At 36.8% G+C, this 22985-nt stretch overlaps 1 protein-coding gene across 2 annotated transcripts in view; it reads left to right on the top strand.

Moving 5' to 3' along the window:
* MAGT1 (magnesium transporter 1) overlaps window positions 1-22531 on the top strand; it is a 49969-nt gene extending 27438 nt beyond the window's left edge. Inside the window, exons 4-10 of one of the 2 annotated variants that reach the window (XM_061179489.1) lie at window positions 5970-6110; window positions 6659-6799; window positions 7315-7404; window positions 8115-8178; window positions 16316-16390; window positions 18781-18871; window positions 20523-22531. In XM_061179489.1, the coding sequence (XP_061035472.1) occupies window positions 5970-6110; window positions 6659-6799; window positions 7315-7404; window positions 8115-8178; window positions 16316-16390; window positions 18781-18871; window positions 20523-20538 (618 nt within the window). In that variant the 3' untranslated portion in view covers window positions 20539-22531. The remainder of the gene's footprint in view (window positions 1-5969; window positions 6111-6658; window positions 6800-7314; window positions 7405-8114; window positions 8179-16315; window positions 16391-18780; window positions 18872-20522) is intronic. The other variant, XM_061179488.1, reaches the window with a different exon arrangement.
* Window positions 22532-22985: the final 454 nt, after the last annotated feature.

Below are 22985 nucleotides of genomic sequence, written 5' to 3'. Positions count from 1 at the left end.
TTTTAGTAGCTTCCATATTGTTTTCCATAGCGGCTGTACCATTTTGCATTATTTTTGATTTTTTGATAGTAGTTATCCTAATGAGTGTGAGATGGTGTCTCATTGTGGTTTTGACTTGTAATTCTTTAATGATTAGTGATGTAGAACATCTTTTCATGTGCTTGTTGGCAATTTGTATATCTTTTTTGAGAAATGTCTATCCATATCCTTTGCCCAGTTTTTAATCAGTTTGTTTGTTTTTTAGTTGTAGGAGTTCTTTATGTATTCTGGATATTAGCCCCTTATCAGACATATGATTTGTAGATATTTCTCCCATTCCATTGATTGCTTTTTCACTCTGTTGATTGTGTCTGTAGCCTGCAAGATATTTTTACAGAGCTGATTTGGTATAAAGATGTTATACTAGTAATCATGGAAATACAAATTACAATAATGGTGATACACAATGTTCATCCATTAGATCAGCTTTTGGCAAGAATGTGGGGAAACAGATACCTTCCTATGTCTCTGGGTAGGAGTGTAAATTGGTACAGCCACTTCTGAAGGCGAGTTGGCTCTATCCATTTTAATTTAAGATGTTTCTGCCCTATGAACTAATTATTCCATTTCTAGAGAAACACTCTCAGATGTGTACAGGGAGATATGTACATGGCTGTTCATTACAACATCATTTTTAATTGGGAAAAAAGGGAAAAAAAGAACTAAAATACCAACAATAGCATAATTACTTAATAAGCTGTGAGAGTGAGGTCGATATATATATATACATACTGTCATGGATAGATCTCTCAAAGATGGTTGAATAATAAAAAGCAAATTGCAGAATATTACAATTAATGTGATACCATTTGTGTTAAAATAAGGCACACACAAAGCAATATTATATGTTTTCTGTTGGTACATACACATGTATATGAATAAATTCAGGAAGGTCTAGAAATGGTAATAGTGGCTGCCAGAATGGACTGGAGTTGGTCCTCATAACCCTGTAATTTTTTATTTTTAATTTCATAAGGGAAATGGATTTCATATATTACCTAGTTCTTTTAGATGCATACGTATATTTTAAATCCAAAGGAGGTACAATAGTCCCCTCTATCCACAGGGGATACATTCTAAGACCCTGAAATTGCAGACAGTACCGAACCCTATATGTAACTGTATTTTTTCTTATACATGCATACATACATACATACCTATGATAAAGTTTAATTTATAAATTAGTACAGTAAGAGATTAGCAACAATAATAATAAAATGGAAGAATTAAAACAATATACTGTAATAAATTTATGTGAATGTGGTCTCTCTCTCAAAATATTTTGTTGTACAAATTTATCTTTTCTATCTTACCTTTTCTATCTTAATTAAGCGCTTATCACTTACTGTGGCTGTAATTTTTGCAGTTGAGGTGGAACAGCAAAGTCAGCATGAATTTATTTTCCTTCTTCACAATTTCATGAAGATTCACTCTTACCATAGGTCTTAGCAACCTCAGCATATGATTTTTTTTCTTTCCTTATTAAGTTGAGAACTTTCACCTTTTCACTTAAAGGAAGCACTTTACAGCTTCTCTTTGGGATATCTGAATTGCCAGCCTCACTACTCTTGTGTTTCGGGGCCATTATTATTTTCTTTTTAACATCTTTGTTGGAGTATAGTTGCTTTACAATGGTGTGTTAGTTTCTGCTTTATAACAAAGTGAATCAGTTATACGTATACATATGTTCCCATATCTCTTCCCTCTTGCATCTCCCTCCCTCCCACCCTCCCTATCCCACCCCTCTAGATGGTCACAAAGCACAGAGCTGATCTCCCTGTGCTATGCGGCTGCTTCCCACTAGCTATCTATTTTATGTTTGGTAGTGTATATATGTCCATGCCACTCTCACTTTGTCACAGCTTACCCTTCCCCCTCCCCATATCCTCAAGTCCATTCTCTAGTAGGTCTGTGTCTTTATTCCCGTCTTACCACTAGGTTCTTCATGACCTTTTTTTTTTACCTTAGATTCCATCTATATGTGTTAGCATACTGTATTTGTTTTTCTCTTTCTGACTTACTTCACTCTGTATGACAGACTCTAACTCCATCCACCTCACTACAAATACCTCCATTTCGTTTCTTTTTATGGCTGAGTAATATTCCATTGTATATATGTGCCACATCTTCTTTATCCATTCATCCGATGATGGACACTTAGGTTGCTTCCATGTCCTGGCTATTGTAAACAGAGCTTCAATGAACATTTTGGTACATGACTCTTTTTTTTTAAAATTAATTAATTAATTAATTTATTTATTTTTGGCTGTGTTGGGTCTTCGTTTCTGTGCGAGGGCTTTCTCTAGTTGCGGCAAGCGGGGGCCACTCTTCATCGCGGTGCGCGGGGCTCTCACTATCACGGCCTCTCTTGTTGCGGAGCACAGGCTCCAGACGCGCAGGCTCAGTAGTTGTGGCGCACGGGCTTAGTTGCTCCGTGGCATGTGGGATCCTCCCAGACCAGGGCTCAAACCCGTGTCCCCTGCATTGGCAGGCAGATTCTCAACCACTGCGCCACCAGGGAAGCTCCATGACTCTTTCTGACTTATGGTTTTCTCAGGGTATATGCCCAGTAGTGGGACTGCTGAGTCGTATGGTAGTTCTGTTTTTAGTTTTTTAAGGAACCTCCATACTGTTCTCCATAGTGGCTGTATCAATTTACATTCCCACCAACAGTGCAAGAGGGTTCCCTTTTCTCCACACCCTCTCCAGCATTTATTGTTTCTAGATTTTTTGATGATGGCCATTCTGACCGGTGTGAGATGATATCTCATTGTAGTTTTGATTTGCATTTCTCTAATGATTAATGATGTTGAGCATTCTTTCATGTGTTTGTTGGCAATCTGTATATCTTCTTTGGAGAAACGTCTATTTAGGTCTTCTGCCCATTTTTGGATTGGGTTGTTTGTTTTTTTGTTATTGAGCTGCATGAGCTGCTTGTAAATTTTGGAGATTAATCCTTTGTCAGTTGCTTCATTTGCAAATATTTTCTCCCATTCTGAGGGTTGTCTTTTTGTCTTGTTTATGGTTTCCTTTGCTGTGCAAAAGCTTTTAAGTTTCATTAGGTCCCATTTGTTTATTTTTGTTTTTATTTCCATTTCTCTAGGAGCTGGGTCAAAAAGGATCTTGCTGTGATTTATGTCATAGAGTGTTCTGCCTATGTTTTCCTCTAAGAGTTGGATAGTGTCTGGCCTTACATTTAGGTCTTTAATCCATTTTGAGTTTATTTTTGTGTATGGTGTTAGGGAGTGTTCTAATTTCGTACTTTTCCATGTAGCTGTCCAGTTTTCCCAGCACCACTTATTGAAGAGGCTGTCTTTTCTCCACTGTATATGCTTGCCTCCTTTATCAAAGATAAGGTGACCATCTGTGCGTGGGTTTATCTCTGGGCTTTCTATCCTGTTCCATTGATCTATAGTTCTGTTTTTGTGCCAGTACCATACTGTCTTGATTCCTGTAGCTTTGTAGTATAGTCTGAAGTCAGGGAGCCTGATTCCTCCAGCTCCGTTTTTCTTTCTCAAGATTGCTTTGGCTATTCGGGGTCTTTTGTGTTTCCATACAAATTGTGAAATTTTTTGCTCTAGTTCTGTGAAAAATGCCAGTGGTAGTTTGATAGGGATTGGATTGAATCTGTAGATTGCTTTGGGTAGTAGAGTCATTTTCATAATGTTGGTTCTTCTAATCCAAGAACATGGTGTATCTCTACATCTATTTGTGTCATCTTTAATTTCTTTCATCAGTGTCTTATAATTTTCTGCATACAGGTCTTTTGTCTCCTTAGGTAGGTTTATTCCTGGTATTTTATTCTTTTTGTTGCAATGGTAAATGGGAGTGTTTTCTTAATTTCACTTTCAGATTTTTCATCATTAGTGTATAGGAATGCAAGAGATTTCTGTGCATTAATTTTGTATCCTGCTACTTTACCAAATTCATTGATTAGCTCTAGTAGTTTTCTGGTAGCATCTTGAGGATTCTCTATGTATAGTATCATGTCATCTGCAAACAGTGACAGCTTTACTTCTTCTTTTCCGATTTGGATTCCTTTTATTTCTTTTTCTTCTCTGATTGCTGTGGCTAAAACTTCCAAAACTATGTTGAATAATAGTGGTGAGAGTGGGCAACCTTGTCTTGTTCCTGATCTTAGTGGCAGTGGTTTCAGTTTTTCACCATTGAGGACGATGTTGGCTGTGGGTTTGTCATATATGGCCTTTATTATGTTGCGGAAAGTTCCCTCTATGGGGGCCATTATTAAGTAAAATAAGGGTTACTTGAACATAAACATTGTGGTACCACGACAGTTGATCTGATAACCAACACTAAGTGACTAATGGGTGGGATATGCTGAACAAAGGGATGATTCACATCCTGGGTGGTATGGCGAGAGATTTCATCACACTGCTCAGAATGTCTGCAATTTAAAATTTTTGAATTGTTTATTTCTGGAATTTTCCGTTTAGTATTTTCAGACTGCAGTTGCCCATGGATAACTGAAACTCTGGAAAGTGAAACTGCAGACAAGTGGGAACTGCTGTATAGCTAAACAAATAGTGAAGAGTTTGGCCTAAAGTTTGGGCAGCAGTTTGGTGGCGTGAACACTATCCAGGGTGTGGTTCTTAAGTTTTGCAGACTCAAATTGAATTTTTAACAGTGTAGCCAGAATTTATCTAGCTCTTCAGACTTTGTGTATACTCACCAAACCATAAAAATCCATGGACATTGGTAACCAAAGACCTAATCTTTTAATTCACCAATTCACCATATTTTACTGCCAAGGAGACCAAAATAATCATGTCCACTATCAGTATACCCTCTCCCCTTATGAGAATATCTAAAAATATTACTGTTAGAAGGGTTACTGTAATAAGTATAGAATCAAAGCAAGGGAGTGGGTTATTTTATTGGTTGATGTCGTAAGTTATAATTGTTTTATACAAGCCAATCTCCATTAAAGGGTTACCTACTGAGGGGACCTGAATGCTTGCATCTGTTGGTCAACATCTTTTCCCTGGACTTAGACTTTTTATTTTCCACAAGTATAGTTATATCACGTCAGGAAAGATATAATGCAGATGAGTAGGTCATAGGTTCTTTACCTTAGCAATTCCAGTGTTATCTTTTTAAGAGTACCATGGTCTCATGACAGAGAACAGAGAAATGTGATGCTTATCACTAAACATTTATGAACCTTTTTTTTTTTTTTTTTTTTTTTTGGCCATGCCACGCAGCATGTGGGATCTTAGTTCCCTGACCAGGGATCGAACCCATGCTCCCTGCAGTGGAAGCGTGGAGTCTTAACCACTGGACCGCCAGGGAAGTCCCTATGAACCTTTTAGAATTGACTATTTCTCATATTGGTTACCATTTCTTATTGGTTTTCACTGCAATAGAGCACTCTCTTATCCTGATCTTGTTTCCTCCAAATTGAGAATGTGCTCTAGGGGACTTCCCTGGTGGTCCAGTGGTTAAGACACTGCACTTCCACTGCAGGGGGTGCAGGTTCCATCCCTGGTCAGGGAACTCAGGCCCCACGTGCCACATGTCACAGCCAAAAAAAAATAGAGAATGTGCTCTATTTGGAGCTTACCTAAGCTACATGAGACAATTTTAGTTCTCATAAATGTATTATGTTTTGCATAATCTCTGAACAGATTAAAGTGATTGTGGTATGGGAAATTTTCCATTCTAAAGGAGTAAAATGTTGGTTTCTTAGCTAGGAATTTATATTTGGTAAGTAAAGTGTACTAGTTAAGGTCACAAGCAGCCTTCGGTTTGAATCCTGTCTCCATCACTTATCACTTTCCTTAGGCGAATCACTTAACCTACCTAAACCTGGGCTTCCTCATCTTTGTAAAATGCCTAAATTTCAAGATAATATTTGCTGTTAGGATTATTTTCTTGGTAATTTATATTTTCATACTATACTTTTTATTCAGCTAAACATGAATTCAGCTCCAACTTTCATCAACTTTCCTGCAAAAGGGAAACCCAAACGGGGTGATACATATGAGTTGCAGGTGCGTGGATTTTCAGCTGAGCAGATTGCCCGGTGGATTGCTGACAGAACTGATGTCAATGTAAGTTTCCTTGCTTTGTACAGTAGAAAGTTACTTTGTCATTATCCACTTTGAATCTTTCTGGGAGGTCCTAATTGGTTTTGTCCCCATATCACTGAGGTAGTGATAGTTTGCCAGTCCCTTCATAAGTAGCATTTAACAGAATCATCCTGATGAAAGATTGACATTATAAAACATCCTCTATTATGTAGTCAATTCAGCATGGAAACCACTCTTTTGTCCTTGTTAAGTCCATGGACTATCTAGTTGTACTTGGCAAATTCTTCTTAATCTAAAAGATGTTATGTTGTGAAAAAAAATGTCTTTCAAAAAGCAAAAATAAATAAATAGATAAATAAAAGATGTTATGTTGTGGTTAAAGAGAATATTGTATCCATCCCATTTTAGGGTACATTGTAGACTGTTTTCATTAGGATGAAAAGAAAAAGTGTAATTTTTCTTGAAAATAACCACACTAATTTTGATTGCTTTCATTTCAAAGTATTTTGAACTGTATAATTAATGGATAAATTTCATACTTTAAAGTGTTTTTCTCTCCTTTCCATTAGATTAGAGTAATTAGACCCCCAAATTATGCTGGTCCCCTTATGTTGGGATTGCTTTTGGCTGTTATTGGTGGACTTGTGTATCTTCGAAGAAGCAATATGGAATTTCTCTTTAATAAAACTGGATGGGCTTTTGCGGCTCTGGTAAGTGAATTTTAGAAGAAAAATTGCTTGAATAAAACTCCTAATAGTACATTGTTAGGTGGCATTTTGTTTATTTCTTACCTGTGGGAAAAGATTTTATATATTTTTATTTTATACCTTAAAATCAGTTTGTTTCCTCCATTATCTCATTAGGATGGCCAGAGCTTGAAGGAACTCATTGTACCCAGTTTTTATTCAACCTGAAAGACTGTCACCCCTACGAAAATCCCCAGTTCTTTTGAAAATATTCTTCTAAAACGCTTTTCAATATTCAATTTTAAACTTGTATCAGTTTATTTATAATTTTAAAACAGTGTTTTCCTTTCAAAGTAAATATTATTGATTCTTGTGATCCTTGTGATGAAATATAAGCCTTTTATCTTTTATCATTTATCTGAAAAATTTATTTCATATATTACTTGAGAGGGTGCACTTTTCATACACCTATGAGTCTAATCAAGGTGGGAACAGCTACACCATGTTATATGAGTATTTCATTACCTTTTGTTTCCTAGTGTTTTGTGCTTGCTATGACATCTGGTCAAATGTGGAACCATATAAGAGGACCACCATATGCTCATAAGAATCCCCACACAGGACATGTGGTAAGGGAAAGTCCAGGATTTCTTTTCATCTTATACCAAAGTTAACCTTAATTATTATTATCCTGTGAGATCAGTGCCAGCGTATGAAGGAACTAGATTTAGTTTTGACTTTTCAATCTCTTTGTATTAATGAGCTTCAATTGCTAAAAAGCTGTGCAGTACTCTTAAAAGTGGGAAGTTCCTTATCCCATTTGGTAGTTCTTTTGAGTAAGCTGGCTAAGAATGAAAGTTAGCCTTCAACTAAATAGAATAATAGACGATCAAGTACTTGAGCATCTATCCTTTCTAGGCACTGTACTAGGCATTACTAGGTATAGTGATAAGAAAAACGTAGTCCCTGTTTTCATGGAGTTTATTTTATTGTACCTCATGGTCTTCTACACTGAAAAACTAGTTTTCTCATATATTCTGTTGTTGAAAACATAGTATAAGTACAGTGAATAAGTACAAATAAATAATAAATAACACAGAAATAGCTTTCATTTTAATCAAACTTTTTACTGATGAATACTTATATACATCAGGTGAATTATTAATTCACAGATCCAATGCTTACATACATCAGGTGAATTATTAATCCACAGATCCAATGCTTATATACATCAGGTGAATTATTAATTTCATAGTGTTTGAAAGTAGTCAATTTTAGGATTAAATCACCAAAATTTAATGTATATTTAAAGATTAAATTTTGTCCTTTTTTCCCCCAGAATTACATCCATGGAAGCAGTCAAGCCCAGTTTGTAGCTGAAACACACATTGTTCTTCTGTTTAGTATCCTCTTTACAATAAGTTCTTGGTGCCACATTTTAATTTGTCTGTTTTCTCACATTCTACAGCATTTGGTTGAGGCTGCTCTCTTATTAGTGCAAGTCATAATATCTTTGGAATCATATTACTGTGTCATCTGTCTTAGCCTGATCAGCTAAAGACCACCAGGGACAAACCTGCAAGTCTGATAAAGCCAAGTTTATTGGATCATTGCTACAAAGGAGACTACAAATCAGAGGGACCATGGGATATCTTACCTAAGGAAAGATAGAGTTGTTATAGGATTTAAGGAAAGGTGGAGCTTAGATGAAATGTAAATGAAGCAATGTTTTGATGAGCTCAAAGCAAAGCCAGGCTAAGTGTAAAGGGATCAGAATCAGGTCTGGACTGTGAAGTGGACCCAGGGTTCTGTTTGCTGGAAACTACACCGTTCAGATAAATTTGGGAATTTGTCTTCAGAAACTCCTTTTTTTAAAAAAAAAAATTAAATTAATTTATTTATTTTTGTCTGCATTGGGTCTTCGTTGCTGCATGCGGGCTTTCTCTAGTTGTGGCAAGCTGGGCTACTCTTTGTTGCAGTGTGTGGGCTTCTCGTTGCAGTGGCTTCTCTTGTTGCAGGGCACAGGCTCTAGGCGTGTGGGCTTCAGTAGTTGTGGCACATGGGCTCAGTAGTTGTGGCTTGCGGGCTTAGTTGCTCCGCAGCATGTGGGATCTTCCCAGACCAGGGCTCGAACCCGTGTCCCCTGCATTGGCAGGTGGATTCTTAACCACTGCACCACCAGGGAAACCCAGAAACTCCTTTTTTAAAGCTCTGTACTTTGGTTGTAAATTGAGGCTACTTAGAAATTGTACTTGTAAATTGAGTAACTTAGATCCTCCAGTCAAGAATGGAATGTTTCCTTCTTACTGATATAATTTGAATCAGTCTACGATTTTAGAGAACAAGGTTCCTCGTTGAGTATGAAAACTGTAGTTACTCAAAGACAGGGTTTATTTTGACATTTTACAGCTGCAGCATGTCCTAGGGAGAAATATTATTTCCTGTAAACTGTGCAGCTACTTTATATGTGTGTTGGCCCATCCTCTCGAATGGCAGGGCAGATTTTTACTTTCTCACATCTGAAAATTGATGTCTCTGTAAGCTGCAAGAATAGGTAACAGTGATATCAGATAGGTAGCAGTCTACATTTCTTAGTATTACTGATCATAGTTTACCCACCTGAATGCATAAACAGTGACTCTGCGGAGCAAATCAACAAGGTGAATAAATGTAATGTTCCTAGAGTTGTGCTTCTCAGCCAAGGGGTCCTAACATTGACATATTGGAATCAGTTGTAGCCCAGGCTGTTAGAGAATCTGCCCAGTGACTTGATGGTAATGTCATTTGCCCTACCTTGTCATCCCATCATCTAGATGACTAAGAGGAGTTCCATTTTTTATAGTTATAGACATACTTCACACACAGTTTGGTTTTTTAATGTATTATAAGCATTTAATAAATTGTATATGGCCTTCAAAGTTATAAAAGTGCATGAGAATTACAGAGCAATAAGAAAATATTGGCAAGGAAAAGGAAAAATAGTCATCATTATCAATGTCTTTATAATGGATATATCATAATTCAATTATTCTCCTATTGGTGAATATTGGAAAGAATGTTTTCTTGGGTATAAAAATAATTGACAGCATTCCCTGGTGGTCCAGTGGTTAGGATTCCAGGCTTTCACTGCTGGGGGCCCAGGTTCGATCCCTGGTCAGGGAAATAAGATCCTGCAAGACACGTGGCACAGCCAAAAAAAAAAAATAGTAATTGGCATATCTCTGAATTTCCAGAAGTATGAAACAAAGTGTGTAAACCTGTCCGTTGCTCTTCGTGTTTTGTCCAAATTGTTTTCCAAAAGGCTTTTGCTTAAATTTAAGGGTAGGAGGGACTTCCCTGGCGGTCCAGTGATTAAGATTCTGTGCTTCCACTGCAGGGGGTGCGGGTTCAATCCCTGGTCAGGGAACTAAGATCCCACATAGCACGCAGTGCGGCCAAAAAAAAAAGGCGGGTGGGTAGGGAGGTTTGCTGCCAGAAATATATATGTGCCCTGCTTTCCCTGGCAAGTCCTAACCATCGTTATGTATTATTTTTTTAAACTGCTAATTCAGTCGGCAAAGAAATTGTTTAAGTATAGCTTGGACAATAATAATCAAAGCAACAAACATTTTTCCACAATTCTATACTTATGGTTCATTTTATACAAATATCTTTGCCTTCATCATATATAATGTACTTTCTTCTACTGGCTCTTTTATTTTTTTATTGAAGTATAGTTGATTTACAATATCTGTGTTAGTTTCAGGTGTACAACATACTGATTCAGTTTTTTTTCAGATTATATTCCATTATAGGTTATTACAAGATATTGAATATAATTCCCTGTGCTATACAGTAAATCCTTGTTGCTTATCTATTTTATGTATAGTAGTTTGTGTTTGTTAATCCCATAACCCTAATTTGTCCCTCCCTCCCTCTCCCCTTTCATAATCATAAGTTTGTTTTCTATGTCTATGAGTCTGTTTCTGTTTCGTACATAGATTCATATATATTGGGTTGGCCAAAAAGTGCCTTCGGTTTTTAAGTAAAAATAAAGGACACATTTTTCATTTTCACCAAGAACTTTATTGAACAACGTCTTCACCCTTTTGTTCCACTACTTTCTGCCATTTTTCAGGCAACTTCATAATTCCATCCTCCCAAAACTTTTTATCTTTTTGAGCAAAGAACTGTTCAAGGTGCCTTTTACAGTCTTCCAGGGAATTGAAATTTTTTCCATTAAGAGAATTTTGTAAAGACCGAAATAAATGGAAATCCGAAGGTGCAATGTCTGGTGAATACGGCGGATGAATCAGAACTTCCCAGCCAAGCTGTAACAGTTTTTGCCTGGTCATCAAAGAAACATGTGGTTTAGCGTTATCCTGATGGAAGATTATGCGTTTTCTGTTGACTAATTCGGGACGCTTTTCATCAAGTTCCGCTTTCAGTTGGTCTAATTGGGAGCAGTACTTGTTGGAATTAATTGTTTGGTTTTCCGGAAGGAGCTCATAATAGAGGACTCCCTTCCAATCCCACCATATACACAACATCACCTTCTTTGGATGAAGACTGGTCTTTGGTGTGGTTGGTGGTGGATCATTTCGCTTGACCCACAATCTCTTCTGTTCCACATTGTTGTACAGTATCCACTTTTCATTGCCTGTAACAATATGTTTTAAAGACGGAACGTTTTCGTTACTTTTCAGTAGAGGATCACATGTGGAAATACAGTCAAGAAGGTTTTTTTTTTGCTTAACTTATGTGGAACCCGAACATCAAAGCGATTCATATAACCAAGCTGGTGCAAATGATTTTCAGCACTTGTTTTGGATGTTTTGAGTATGTCGGCTATCTCCCACGTGGTATAACGTTGATTGTTCTCAATTAATGTCTCGATTTGATTGCTATCAACTTCAACTGGTCTACCCGACCGTGGCACATCGTCCAGCGATAAATCTCCAGCACGAAACTTTGCAAACCACTTTTTTTGTTTTTATAAATTTATTTATTTTACTTTTGGCTGCATTGGGTGTTCGTTGCTGCACGCGGGCTTTCTGTAGTTGCAGCGAGTGGGGGCCGCTCTTCATTGCGCTGCGCGTGCTTCTCATTGAGGTGGCTTCTCTTGTTGCAGAGCACGGGCTCTAGGGCGCACAGGCTCAGTAGTTGTGGCTTGTGGGCTGTAGAGTGCAGGCTCAGTAGTTGTGGTACACAGGCTTAGTTGCTCCATGACATGTGGGATCTTCCCGGATCAGGGCTCGAACCTGTGTCCCCTGCATTGGCAGGCGGATTCTTAACCACTGCACCACCAGGGAAGCCCTGCAAACCACTTTTGACATGTTCGATCAGTCACAGCACCTTCTCCATACAGTGCACAAACCGTTTTTTGCATTTCGGTTGCGTTTTTACCTTTCTTGAAATAATAAAGCATAATGTGCTGAAAATGTTGCTATTTCCCCCCATCTTCAATATTAAAAGTGGTTACACACAAATTCACCCATTTTGATGTTTTTTTTAAATGCACGCTGATATGACAGCTGTCACATACAGTCTAACAAAATTGTTTCAAATGAAGTTAAAGACAACTAAGTGCTACTAGAGCCATCTTATGGAAAAACGAACCTTTCGGCCTACGCTATATATATATATATATTCATTTATATGCATATACTCCCCTCCCCCACATTTTGTGATTTTGATGTCCTGTTTTACATCTTCATGCTTAACCTTTTACTGTTTATTGTAGTTACAGTCACTTTTAAAATTTTTTAAATTGTTTTTTAAATCTATGTACTGGTTTATTTAACTGATCTTAAACCCTTTTATATATTTGCCTTTACTATTGTGGTTTTCCCTTTCCTATAGATCCTTGCTTCTTTTCTATTTAGAGAAGACACTTCAATATTTCTTTTAGGGTAGGTTTAGTATTGCTGAATTCTTTTAGTTTTTGCTTGTCTGTTCTTTCTCTCTCCTTCTATTCTAAATGATAATCTTGCTGGCTCTCCTGATTTCAGGTTTTTCCCTTACAGGACTTTGAATATATCATGCCACTCCCTTCTGGCCTGAAAAGTTTCTGCAGAGAAATCAGCTGATAGCCTTATGGGGGTTCCCTTGTAACTGACTGTTTTTCTCTTGCTGCCTTTAGAATCCTTTCTTTATCTAGTTCCTTGTTATAATGATCTGCATTTCTATCGATAATCTTTCTTAATTCAGTTATTTTTATTACCACCTTTTTGAACTTGGGGTCTAGTAGACTGGTGAGCTCTGTTTCATTATTTGTTTTCTCTGGGGATTTCTCTTGTTCTTTAATTGGGAGTAGTTCCTCTGCCTTTTCATTTTACTTAACATTCTCTGTCTCTATGATTTCAAGAGAAACAGTTATCTACTGTGGTCTTAAAGGGGTGTTTTTAAGTGGGAGCATCCCGGTATAGACTGTGTGTGTCCAACGTTTTTGCTGCGAGGGTGGTTTTGGTGTGGATGCCAGCCACATCTTTCCTCAGGGTGTGCTGGTCATTATCCCCTTGATGGGGGTTGTGGTTGGTGTTGGAGTATCTAGAGACTGTGCAGGATATGAGGTAGGCTTCCTCTCTGCTCCATGGCTGTCCCTACTCTGTTAGGGGCAGGGTCTGCTCCCCAGTTCGTGGAATAGAAGCCCTGAGGGTCGGGTTCAATCAGGCTCCATTGCCCTTGAATCCATGCCCTGCCCCAACGGAGGTGATTGCTGAAGCAAGTGAGGCCTATGCAGTCACAGAGGACTTATGTGCTGCCTGTCTAGCTATCCACAGTTCCGCTCAGAAGCAGTACAAGGTTGCGTCCCTTTGTTGTGTTTGTCCCAGATCTAGTGCAAGGCTGTGGGGGTTGGAGCATTGTGGCTGCAGGAATTGAGGTGGCTGCACTGCCATGAGAGATCTGGGCTGCCTCTGTGGCAGTCTTCTCCCAGGACCTGTCTGCCCCAGATCTAGGGCTAAGCTAGGGTGTGGAGTTGGCAGAGCCTAGGTGTCACTGCAATAGGAACGACTGTGTACACCTGGACGACACCCCAGGCCCTCCAGGCAGTCTTTGCATAGCTAGATGAGTCCTCTCCCAGGGCCTGTCTTCCTGAGATTTCAGCGCTTAGCTGCTGCATGTTCTTGTGGTACCACCCTAGGCAACCTGGTCTGTCTCTGCGTAGCTAGACCAAGTCTTTGCCCAGATCTCGCGCCAGGCTGTAGGGTGGAGTGAGCACAGCCAGGGTGTCCACCCCTTCAGGTTGGGGCTATGGTGTGGTGACAGACATCAGTGCAGGGCTCACTCCGCCCTGATGGTTAGCAAGCCATCACTCGTGTGCTCCTTGCAAGTAGAGTCTAAGCTTCTCTAGCCCTTTTGTCTGTCCCAGCAGATTTCCTAGCAGGCAAAGACTGGGATGCCCAGATTGTGACATGACCTGCTCGCTCCCCAGGGTGAGGATCCGCCCATGTGGACCTTCTCTTCCTTACAGATCCCTCCAGGAGGGGTAGGTCCTGACCCGATGCCTTTTTTTTCCTGACCTACCCGGTTAAATGGAGATCTTCCTTTCAGTTTTGGTTGTATAGGATTTCTTCTGCCAGTGTCCAGTTATGTTTCCATGAGAATTATTCCACATTTAGATGTATTTTTGATATGTTTGTTGGGGGAGGTGAGCTCACATCCTCCTACTCTGCCATCTTGAACCCCAAACCTACTAGCTCGTTTATTTCTTTTATTTAATTTTTTTAATTTAATTTTTTTCAATTTATTTTTGGCTGCGTTGGGTCTTCGTTGCTGCATGCAGGCTTTCTCTAGTTGCGGCGAGCGGAGGCTACTCTTCATTGCGGTGCAGGGGCTTCTCGTTGTGGCTTCTCTTGTTGCGGAGCACGGGCTCTAAGTGTGCGGGCTTCAGTAGTTGCAGCACATGGGCTCAGTAGTTGCGGCACACGGGCTCAGTAGTTGTGGCACGTGGGCTCAGTAGTTGTGGCTCGCAGGCTCTAGGGCGCACGGGCTTCAGTAGTAGTGGTGCATGAGCTCTGGAGCGCAGGCTCAGTAGTTGTGGAGCACAGGCTTCGTTGCTCCGCGGCATGTGGGATCTTCCCGGACCAGGGATCAAACCCGTGTCCCCTGCATTGGCAGGCAGATTCTTAACCACTGCACCAGCAGGGAAGTCCCCCTAGTAGCTCGTTTAATAGCCTAGTTCCTGTATGTTATGGAATACCACCTCCTCTATTTTCTATTTAGTTCTCTCAGGGTAACATGTCATCATGATTATGTAATTATTTATTATTTATTGTTTGTATCCCCCCACTAGTGTGTAAACTTGTCCAAGGAATGGTCTGTATTTCCTCTAACTTTGTGACTCCAACTAATAGTGCCTCCCTATAATAGGCAGTAAAAGTATAATAGTAAAAGTTTAAAGAGTCTATAAATGAAATGAAACAGTACATATGGAAGTGCATCATAGCTCTTGATAGCTGGACCTTGGTGGTATACTGTAAGATGGAAAGCTCATAGACCATGATACAGAAACAAACCATTCCAAAAACAAAAGTCTCAACCATTAATCAGAGTACCTATAGCCAAAACCTATAGAAATGATCAGTCTTTATGCTTACATGCATACAAAGAACCCCCGTAAGAAAAAAAATAATCGCTGGAGAAGACAACTTGGCTAAGCAACAAAAAACATGAATGAGTTTATGTCCCTTTCTGTTTAATTATACCCACATGAGGTAGCATACAATGTGCATATGTATATGCATAATTAATATGAGCATTTTAAACTGCTGTTTGTATTCACCACACTGCAGGGTGAATCTCTCTTTTCTACTAGAACACATTCTATTTGTTTCAAAATGTGGTTTTTCTTATTTTACTGTTCTGCCATGCCATGTGTTACCTTTTGCACGAGTAAGTCTATTTTGTATTTATATAGCTTCTATATTAAGCTGAATAAAAGTGAGGTTATGGCTCGCAGGATTTTCTCTTTTTATTAGAATAGGACAATTTAGGTAGTTTAGTAGTAATTTGTGCTTTAAAGGTTAATTGTTGAAATTCTGGAAAATTTTGATAAGTTATTTTTCAAATAAAAATTAGTCGCTATTCTTTAAATGGTGTACATTTCAAGTGTGTTCTTTTTTGGAGGGTGGTTGAAATATTCAAAATGGCTATTTAATTTTTTAAAATGTGTATGAGATTGGCACAATAGTTGGAAGAATGCTCCAGAAGTTTATTTCAAAGTACAATTTTAGAGGAAAACTCATATTTCATCTATGAGTTTAAATATCAGTTTTAAATACTGATATCAGACAGTGTTTAAAAACAAATATCAGACATTTGTTTAAAATATCAGTTTTTATTTGTGCAAATAAAGTAATTTTCTAACCTTAATTTTTTTTATTATATCTTCATAGTAAATAATTGTCATACTATATAGACACCAGATTACGTAGTTATAATTTTTTGTAATTGAGAATAGAAGGTTTATATATTTATTCATTCTATATTATTCTAGGAATATTAAAGTTGTATGTCATTTTTGTCTGTGTGAATTTCTCCTTAAACAATCTTTCTAAGATGGTGGGGTTACCTTAGGGATGGTGCTTTTATGTGAAGCTGCTACATCTGACATGGATATTGGAAAGCGAAAGAGTAAGTCATATCATATGCCAAAATGTAGCAATTCTGCCTTTAATACAGAAAAAAGAATGTCCTTTTAATCACTTCCCCTCTTAGTTATATTGTTTTACTTATTTACTATTATAAAAGTAATATGTGCTCATTGTAGAAAATGTGGGGGAAAATAGGAGAATGAAACATTTCGGAGGAGAGTTACCCATTATTCCACCATTGAAAAGCTAATAATTTTAACGTAATATAAGTTCCTTCCATTTGTAAAAACATCTTTTCAACTGTATGTATAATACTTTGAATCTTATACCACCCCTTTTTAACCAGAGTTAAAATATTTCACTAATACTTTCCCATACATAATTTTTAATTTATAGTCTATACTGTAATTTACTTAACCATTCTGATTTTGTTAAGTGTTTACTTTTTTCCTAACTTTCATTATAATACTTATTTAGTGACTATTATGGTGCATATTAAACTTTATCCTCTTTCATAGTAATTCCTTAAAGTAGAATGACTGTGTGGTCCTGTGTATGAGTATTTTCAATTATCTTGATGTTTTAAGCTGACGATGCCAAATTCTTTCCCCAAATGTTTTAATAATTTAGATTCCTACCAGTTGTATTTCAGAATGCTTGTTTCACTGTAACTTTATCAACATTAGATAACCTCATTAAAAATGTGTATGTGTATATTTGCTAATCAGATAAGGGGGAAATATATTATTTTGTACTTCTTTGGTTATTAGTATAGTTGAATATTTTCTTAGATGTTTATTAGCTGTTTGTGTTTTCCCTTCTGTAAAATGTCTTTTTGTCTTTTACCATTTATGTATTAGAGTCTTATTCCTTTTCCTACTGGTTTGCATAGACTTTTTATATATTAGAATATTCACACACTGATATTTGTTACAAAGAAATGCAAACAATGTAATTTACTTTACTTAACATGGAATCAGTCTAAGAGTTTTCTTTTTATGGTTAAAGAGTTAAATGTCATCAAAATTAACCTGGGTTAATAAATCTATTTACTTTTTCTTCTAGAAAAAAGATGATGACATTGGATTTTAAATTTGGGAGATACGTATTTTGCTGAATTGAAATGAATTTTTACATATTAGAAAAATAGAACTAATGTAACAATTTTTTATCCAGTCAATGTACATCCTTTCTTTCCTGACTTTTGAAAAATTGCCTATTTCAGTATTCATTATTGGGGAAAGGCCATCTGGGTACTACACTGCTGGCATGAATTTAAATTGTAAAACATTTTGGTGACATATATTAAAATAGTCACAATTGGATCTACTTCTAAGATTCTAACTTCATGAAATAGTCACAAATAGTAATAATAAATATTTCTTTAGCGCCTATTATGTACCAAGAACTACCTGAAGCACTCTTAGATACGTGAAAAAAGTAGAATACAAATATATATTCAGAGTGAAACTGTATATATACATGTATGTGTGCATTTGATTAGGGAAAAAAAAGACTTCTCCAAAGAGCATGTGTTAATACTCAGAAAAAATATGTTTAACATTTACATTTTGGCCCCTAATCATATTGTGTGAAAATTTTTAAAGGAAAAAGAGTTATTCTCTAAGTATAACAAAACTAAAAGTTGTTTTTGGTATCGGCCAATAAATATGGAGCTCCAGTTTCCCTGGAGCTTCCATTGCTGTAGCACACATGCTTTCCCACACCCCTCCCTCTATGCTTCTTAGCCAGTCTTAGTCCAGGGACTCAAAGAGCCTCATGTTATGGGAATCATACTTGAGCATTGTAGGGTCAGCATCTAGAGTTAAGGTTGGTAACTACTATGCTAAACCAGAGCATGTGGGATTAATGGAGAGAACTATGAATTTAGGGCTAGGAATCTGGGCGGGTTTTTTCCCCTCATAATTCAAATGAGGAATCCATGTTGAAGGAGTTCCTCATACAAGCAGTGTAGTTACCGGTGAATGAATAAAATACTTTCAAGTAAGGCTTTCACAATGATATTGCCGGATGTCTTTAAGTGAATATTTATCAATAATAAATAAGGCCATACTAAGGATTTAAAAGAAGTTTAATAAGTGAGTGAGTTATTTTCTTGTCAGTCATAAAACAGTGTATTTAACACTGAATTCTTGACTGTGATGGCTTTAATGAAATTCATTATTTCATACAATTAAATTACACAAGTATGTAAATGGAACTATTCTATTATATTGTAATGGAGCAAATTAAAGGAGAAGGCAGACTGCTGAAGGTATAAGAATGGGGATGAAATTTGTTGTACAGTTTAGATTTACCAGTAAATTAAAGCCCTTGCTTTTTACTCTTGGAAGTATAGCCTACAAGTTATGCTCTTGCTCTTTATTATGCTTAACATGCTCATTTTACTCTCCTTTTATTTTTCTGCAGTAATGTGTGTGGCTGGTATTGGACTCGTTGTATTATTCTTCAGTTGGATGCTCTCTATTTTCAGATCTAAATATCATGGATATCCATATAGGTATGATTATTTTTCATTTATATAGTGATTATCTATACTTACAATCATTAGAGTTGATGTTGCTTTATAATTTTTTTGACTGTATCGCCAAATTACTCTAGCTTCTAAAGCAAAGAGGTAGGCTTTAATTTAGGTATGTTGCTTATAGAAATTAAAATAATTATGATACAATGAACAATAGCCTGTAATTTCTCAGGAACATCATTCAGGGTTATTCTGACTTCACCTAATTTAACCTAGAAATCTATCAAACACATAATGATTAGAACATTTTATACCCTATCTACTCATACAGTTCCTTATCTGCATACTTTACGTGTTTTTGAGGACAGAATTATTTTTCTAATGTTTTTTAAAACTTCTCACTCTACTTTTCGGGCTCTTTAGCTGGCATAAACAGAACATTTGATTAGAATCCAGTTTGTAGAGTGTATAATAAGAAAGAGTGTTTAAGAAGGTCTAATTGGCTTGAAATGTTCATAGAGATCTCTAAGGCTCAGGGAAGACATTATTCTCCTGGTTATAAGTTCTTGGTTTTATTCTGTTACTAGCCAAAATAAATGTACCAGTACACAATGGGGAATGTTGTGAGTTAGTTTTATAATCTGAGTGCCATTTACTATAATTCCTATTCTTTTAATACAACATTGTCCTGTTGTATAACCGACTATGAACACTAAAGGTAAAGTATATCAAGTGATATATATATATATTTTTTTAAATTTCCACCACCACCTCCCCTTCCTAGCTCTTTTTTTTTTTAAATTAATTTATTTATTTATTTTTGGCTGTGTTGGGTCTTCGTTTCTGTGGGAGGGCTTTCTCTAGTTGTGGCAAGTGGGGGGCCACTCTTCATCGCGGTGCGCGGGCCGGTGCGCGGGCCTCTCACTGTCGCGGCCTCTCTTGTTGCGGAGCACAGACTCCAGACGCGCAGGCTCAGTAGTTGTGGCTCACGGGCCCAGTTGCTCCGCGGCATGTGGGATCTTCCCAGACCAGGGCTCAAACCCGCATCCCCTGCATTGGCAGGCAGATTCTCAACCACTGCGCCACCAGGGAAGCCCTCAAGTGATATTTTTGAGACACATTCATTCTTCGTATTTTTAACACAAGTTTTTAGTAGGTAATTTTGAAACACTCCCTGATCAGTTCATTATATTGTAACATCCCTAAATGCATTTTGATTAGTGAACAACTTAATCTTCTTTTGCATTTTCTGCAAACTTATTTAATTTTAAGACCAAAACCTACTAGAACTTTGATCCTTGACTTATAATCCTCCAGCTTTATACTTTTATTCTTCTGTGTATGTATATTTTAAAATAATTTATCCCCTATAGAATACTAGCTGGGATGCAAGGGTAATCTTCTGCTCCCCAGAAGCTGGGACTTCTGTTACTTATTTGATCACCGTGGTTGATTCGGTTATTAATTGGTGTCTCCAGGAGATATTTTAACTCGAAGTTATTTCTATTTCCTTTTCTCCTAAGACTACCTCAATATCTCAGTGTTTCTCACTTTTTGTGATTGATACTCAAAGTTTATTATACATGTACCCAAACGTTCTTTGATCTGAAAAAATCAAGATATTTATTAGAAGTAAAGACTACTTTTCTTTCACAGACTAATAGATTGGTATATATTTTTGTTTCAGCTTTCTGATGAGTTGAAAAGGATTCCAGAGATATGTAGACACTGGAGTAATGGAAATTGAAAAATGAAAAACGTGTGTGTGAAAAGAAGAATGCAATTTGTGTATTTTGTATTACCTCTTTTTTTCAAGTGATTAAAATAATCATTTAACCAAAGAAGATGTATAGTGCCTTAAGAAGCAATTTTCCATCAAAATCATGAAGTATTTGGAAATGATTCTCCTCTTAACCTTCCCTTCCCAGTAAACTTTGTGGAATATTTAATTTAGTGGAATTAAATATTTAAAAAAAATTTTTAAACTACTACTTCATTTTAGTTACAACAAGGTTCAAAACTGCTTTAGTTAACTTTTGACCATCTGATTTTTTATTATCTTATCCAAATGTGTGGGGGGCAGTTCTGATAACAACATCAAGAGTCCATTCTTAACTTTTCCATCTTTGCATGGATGTGTATACTTTGCACATCTTTCCTTTTGGGCAGAGAAATCATATGTGCTATGTGTCTTCTGAAAATGGAACACCATTCTTCAGAGTACATGTCTAGACTTTAGAAAAAAAGACTAGCAAGTCCTCCTCCATCTTTCCTCCTGAAATGCAGTGCAAACTATGCTTCTTGGTAGCTGTAGACATTAAGAAGTATCTCTAAATGCAGGATTATGATTTCTGCATGAGTGTGGTATTAACTACCTGTATTTGGAAAGATTTCAGGCTCATTCTGTCTCCCTAGTTTTCCTTTATTTAAGGTGGGCCCCTTTCTAATAAAAATGTAGCTTAGTGCTAAAATCAGTGTAAATTTAAAATGGTCTAAAACGTTTCTGCAAATTAGAGCTCATCACTTATTTCATTTGTACCTAAGAGAAAAAGCTAGGTTCATCTGGTTAAGTTGATATCTGTATTACAGTTGCAACATATTTCATTAACCCTTGTGTTTAGGAAAAGGACTCCCCTAGATTGGGAAAATAAAATCATGAAATATTAAGCTGTTGCCTGTGAATAGAAAGTAAATGTTTCTTGAAAGCTGTTCTGTTTTTTGCTATTATTTTAGCCTTCATTTTCTCACTTTAAGTGGAGAACAAAGTAATCATTTGAAGAAGTTTTGAGTTTTGTCTTTTTTTCTGTCAGTGAAAATAACCGTATGTGCTAACCAAATTTCTGTGAAGAATGGAAGTTGATGGTTATCATTAGATCTAGCTATAACCTCCCCCATAGCTATAAAGAGTATCCAGAAATGCCACTATTAATGGAAATATGAGAATTCTGATAATGAAAAAAAAATTTTAAGAAATCTTAGAAGTATTATTACATTAAAATAATACTGTGACTGCCTGCTACTATTTACCATCTAATAACTCTCCCACGTGGTCTGGAAGTCTTATATAATAGAGGTTTGAAGAAAGAGATGGATATAATTGCCTAAGAAGAAATGTTGTATGTGGGGGTTTTGTTTTTGTTTTTGTTAGTAGATTTGGTGGGTGAGGGGATATTTACTCTCTAGTGGAGCCTGTTTTTGTTGCTCCACTGTAAATTGTATGATTCTGGATTCCTTATCTGCTGTTCTTGTACTTCTCTCAGGCCAAGTAAGTTTATGCTGTGATTCTTATGAGACTTGTGTGAATATACCCTGATTTGTACATACTAACCAGGGGAATATTACTGCCATGTAAAATGTATAGCTCCAGATAATTTGCAATGAACATTGAAAGAATGACAGTTTTTCTGTATTTGTTTTGTCTCTTAAGAGCACATTCTTCTTCTTCTTTAAGGAGAGAAGTTGCATTCTGGCTAAAATCTGTAGAAAGCAGATTTACTACACTTAGAATAGTGTTACTTTTGTGGAAATGTTGAAATTAGCTTTCATCTGAAGTGCCTTAAGTAGACTCTTAATTAACTTTTCTAGTAATGGTTTAAATATTATTTGTTATGCATTTAAAAATACTATTTAAAATGACACATTGTAGTGGCAAAGATAACCAAATGTCTGGCTGTTTGCTTTTTGATCATATCAATAAACTTTTACAATCTAAATTCTGAGTTTCTGGTTAACAACTAAGGAGAGGTGAATTTAAAACACTAAACTAGAATTGTAATATTAGGACATACCATTTTGAAATTATAGTTGAATTTCTTATTGTCCTAATGACAGTGAATTTGATAGGCCAATTTACTTAGGTATTTCTGGACTGAGATACATTCTTCCAGGATTCCATACATTATCCTTCATTAATGCTGTCACCCATTAGATTAGTCAAAACAACCAAGATAAGTAAATGAATGACTGTTTTCAGTGGTTCATTACATTTTGCCCTAGTCAGTGAATGCTGTGACTAGGTAATTCCCTTTTGGCACTAATTAATTTGAAACAGTTACCCAGACAGATTATCAAGTTATATAAGACTGGGCAGCAGTACAGTTGCAAATATGGAGTAGAAACACTGGACAGGAAGTAAAGAAATCTGGCTTTT

Source organism: Eubalaena glacialis, chromosome X (assembly GCF_028564815.1).
Source record: "Eubalaena glacialis isolate mEubGla1 chromosome X, mEubGla1.1.hap2.+ XY, whole genome shotgun sequence".
Lineage (NCBI taxonomy): Eukaryota > Metazoa > Chordata > Mammalia > Artiodactyla > Balaenidae > Eubalaena > Eubalaena glacialis.
Note: the sequence above shows the minus strand (reverse complement) of the source record. Positions and strands in the feature narration are given on the sequence as shown.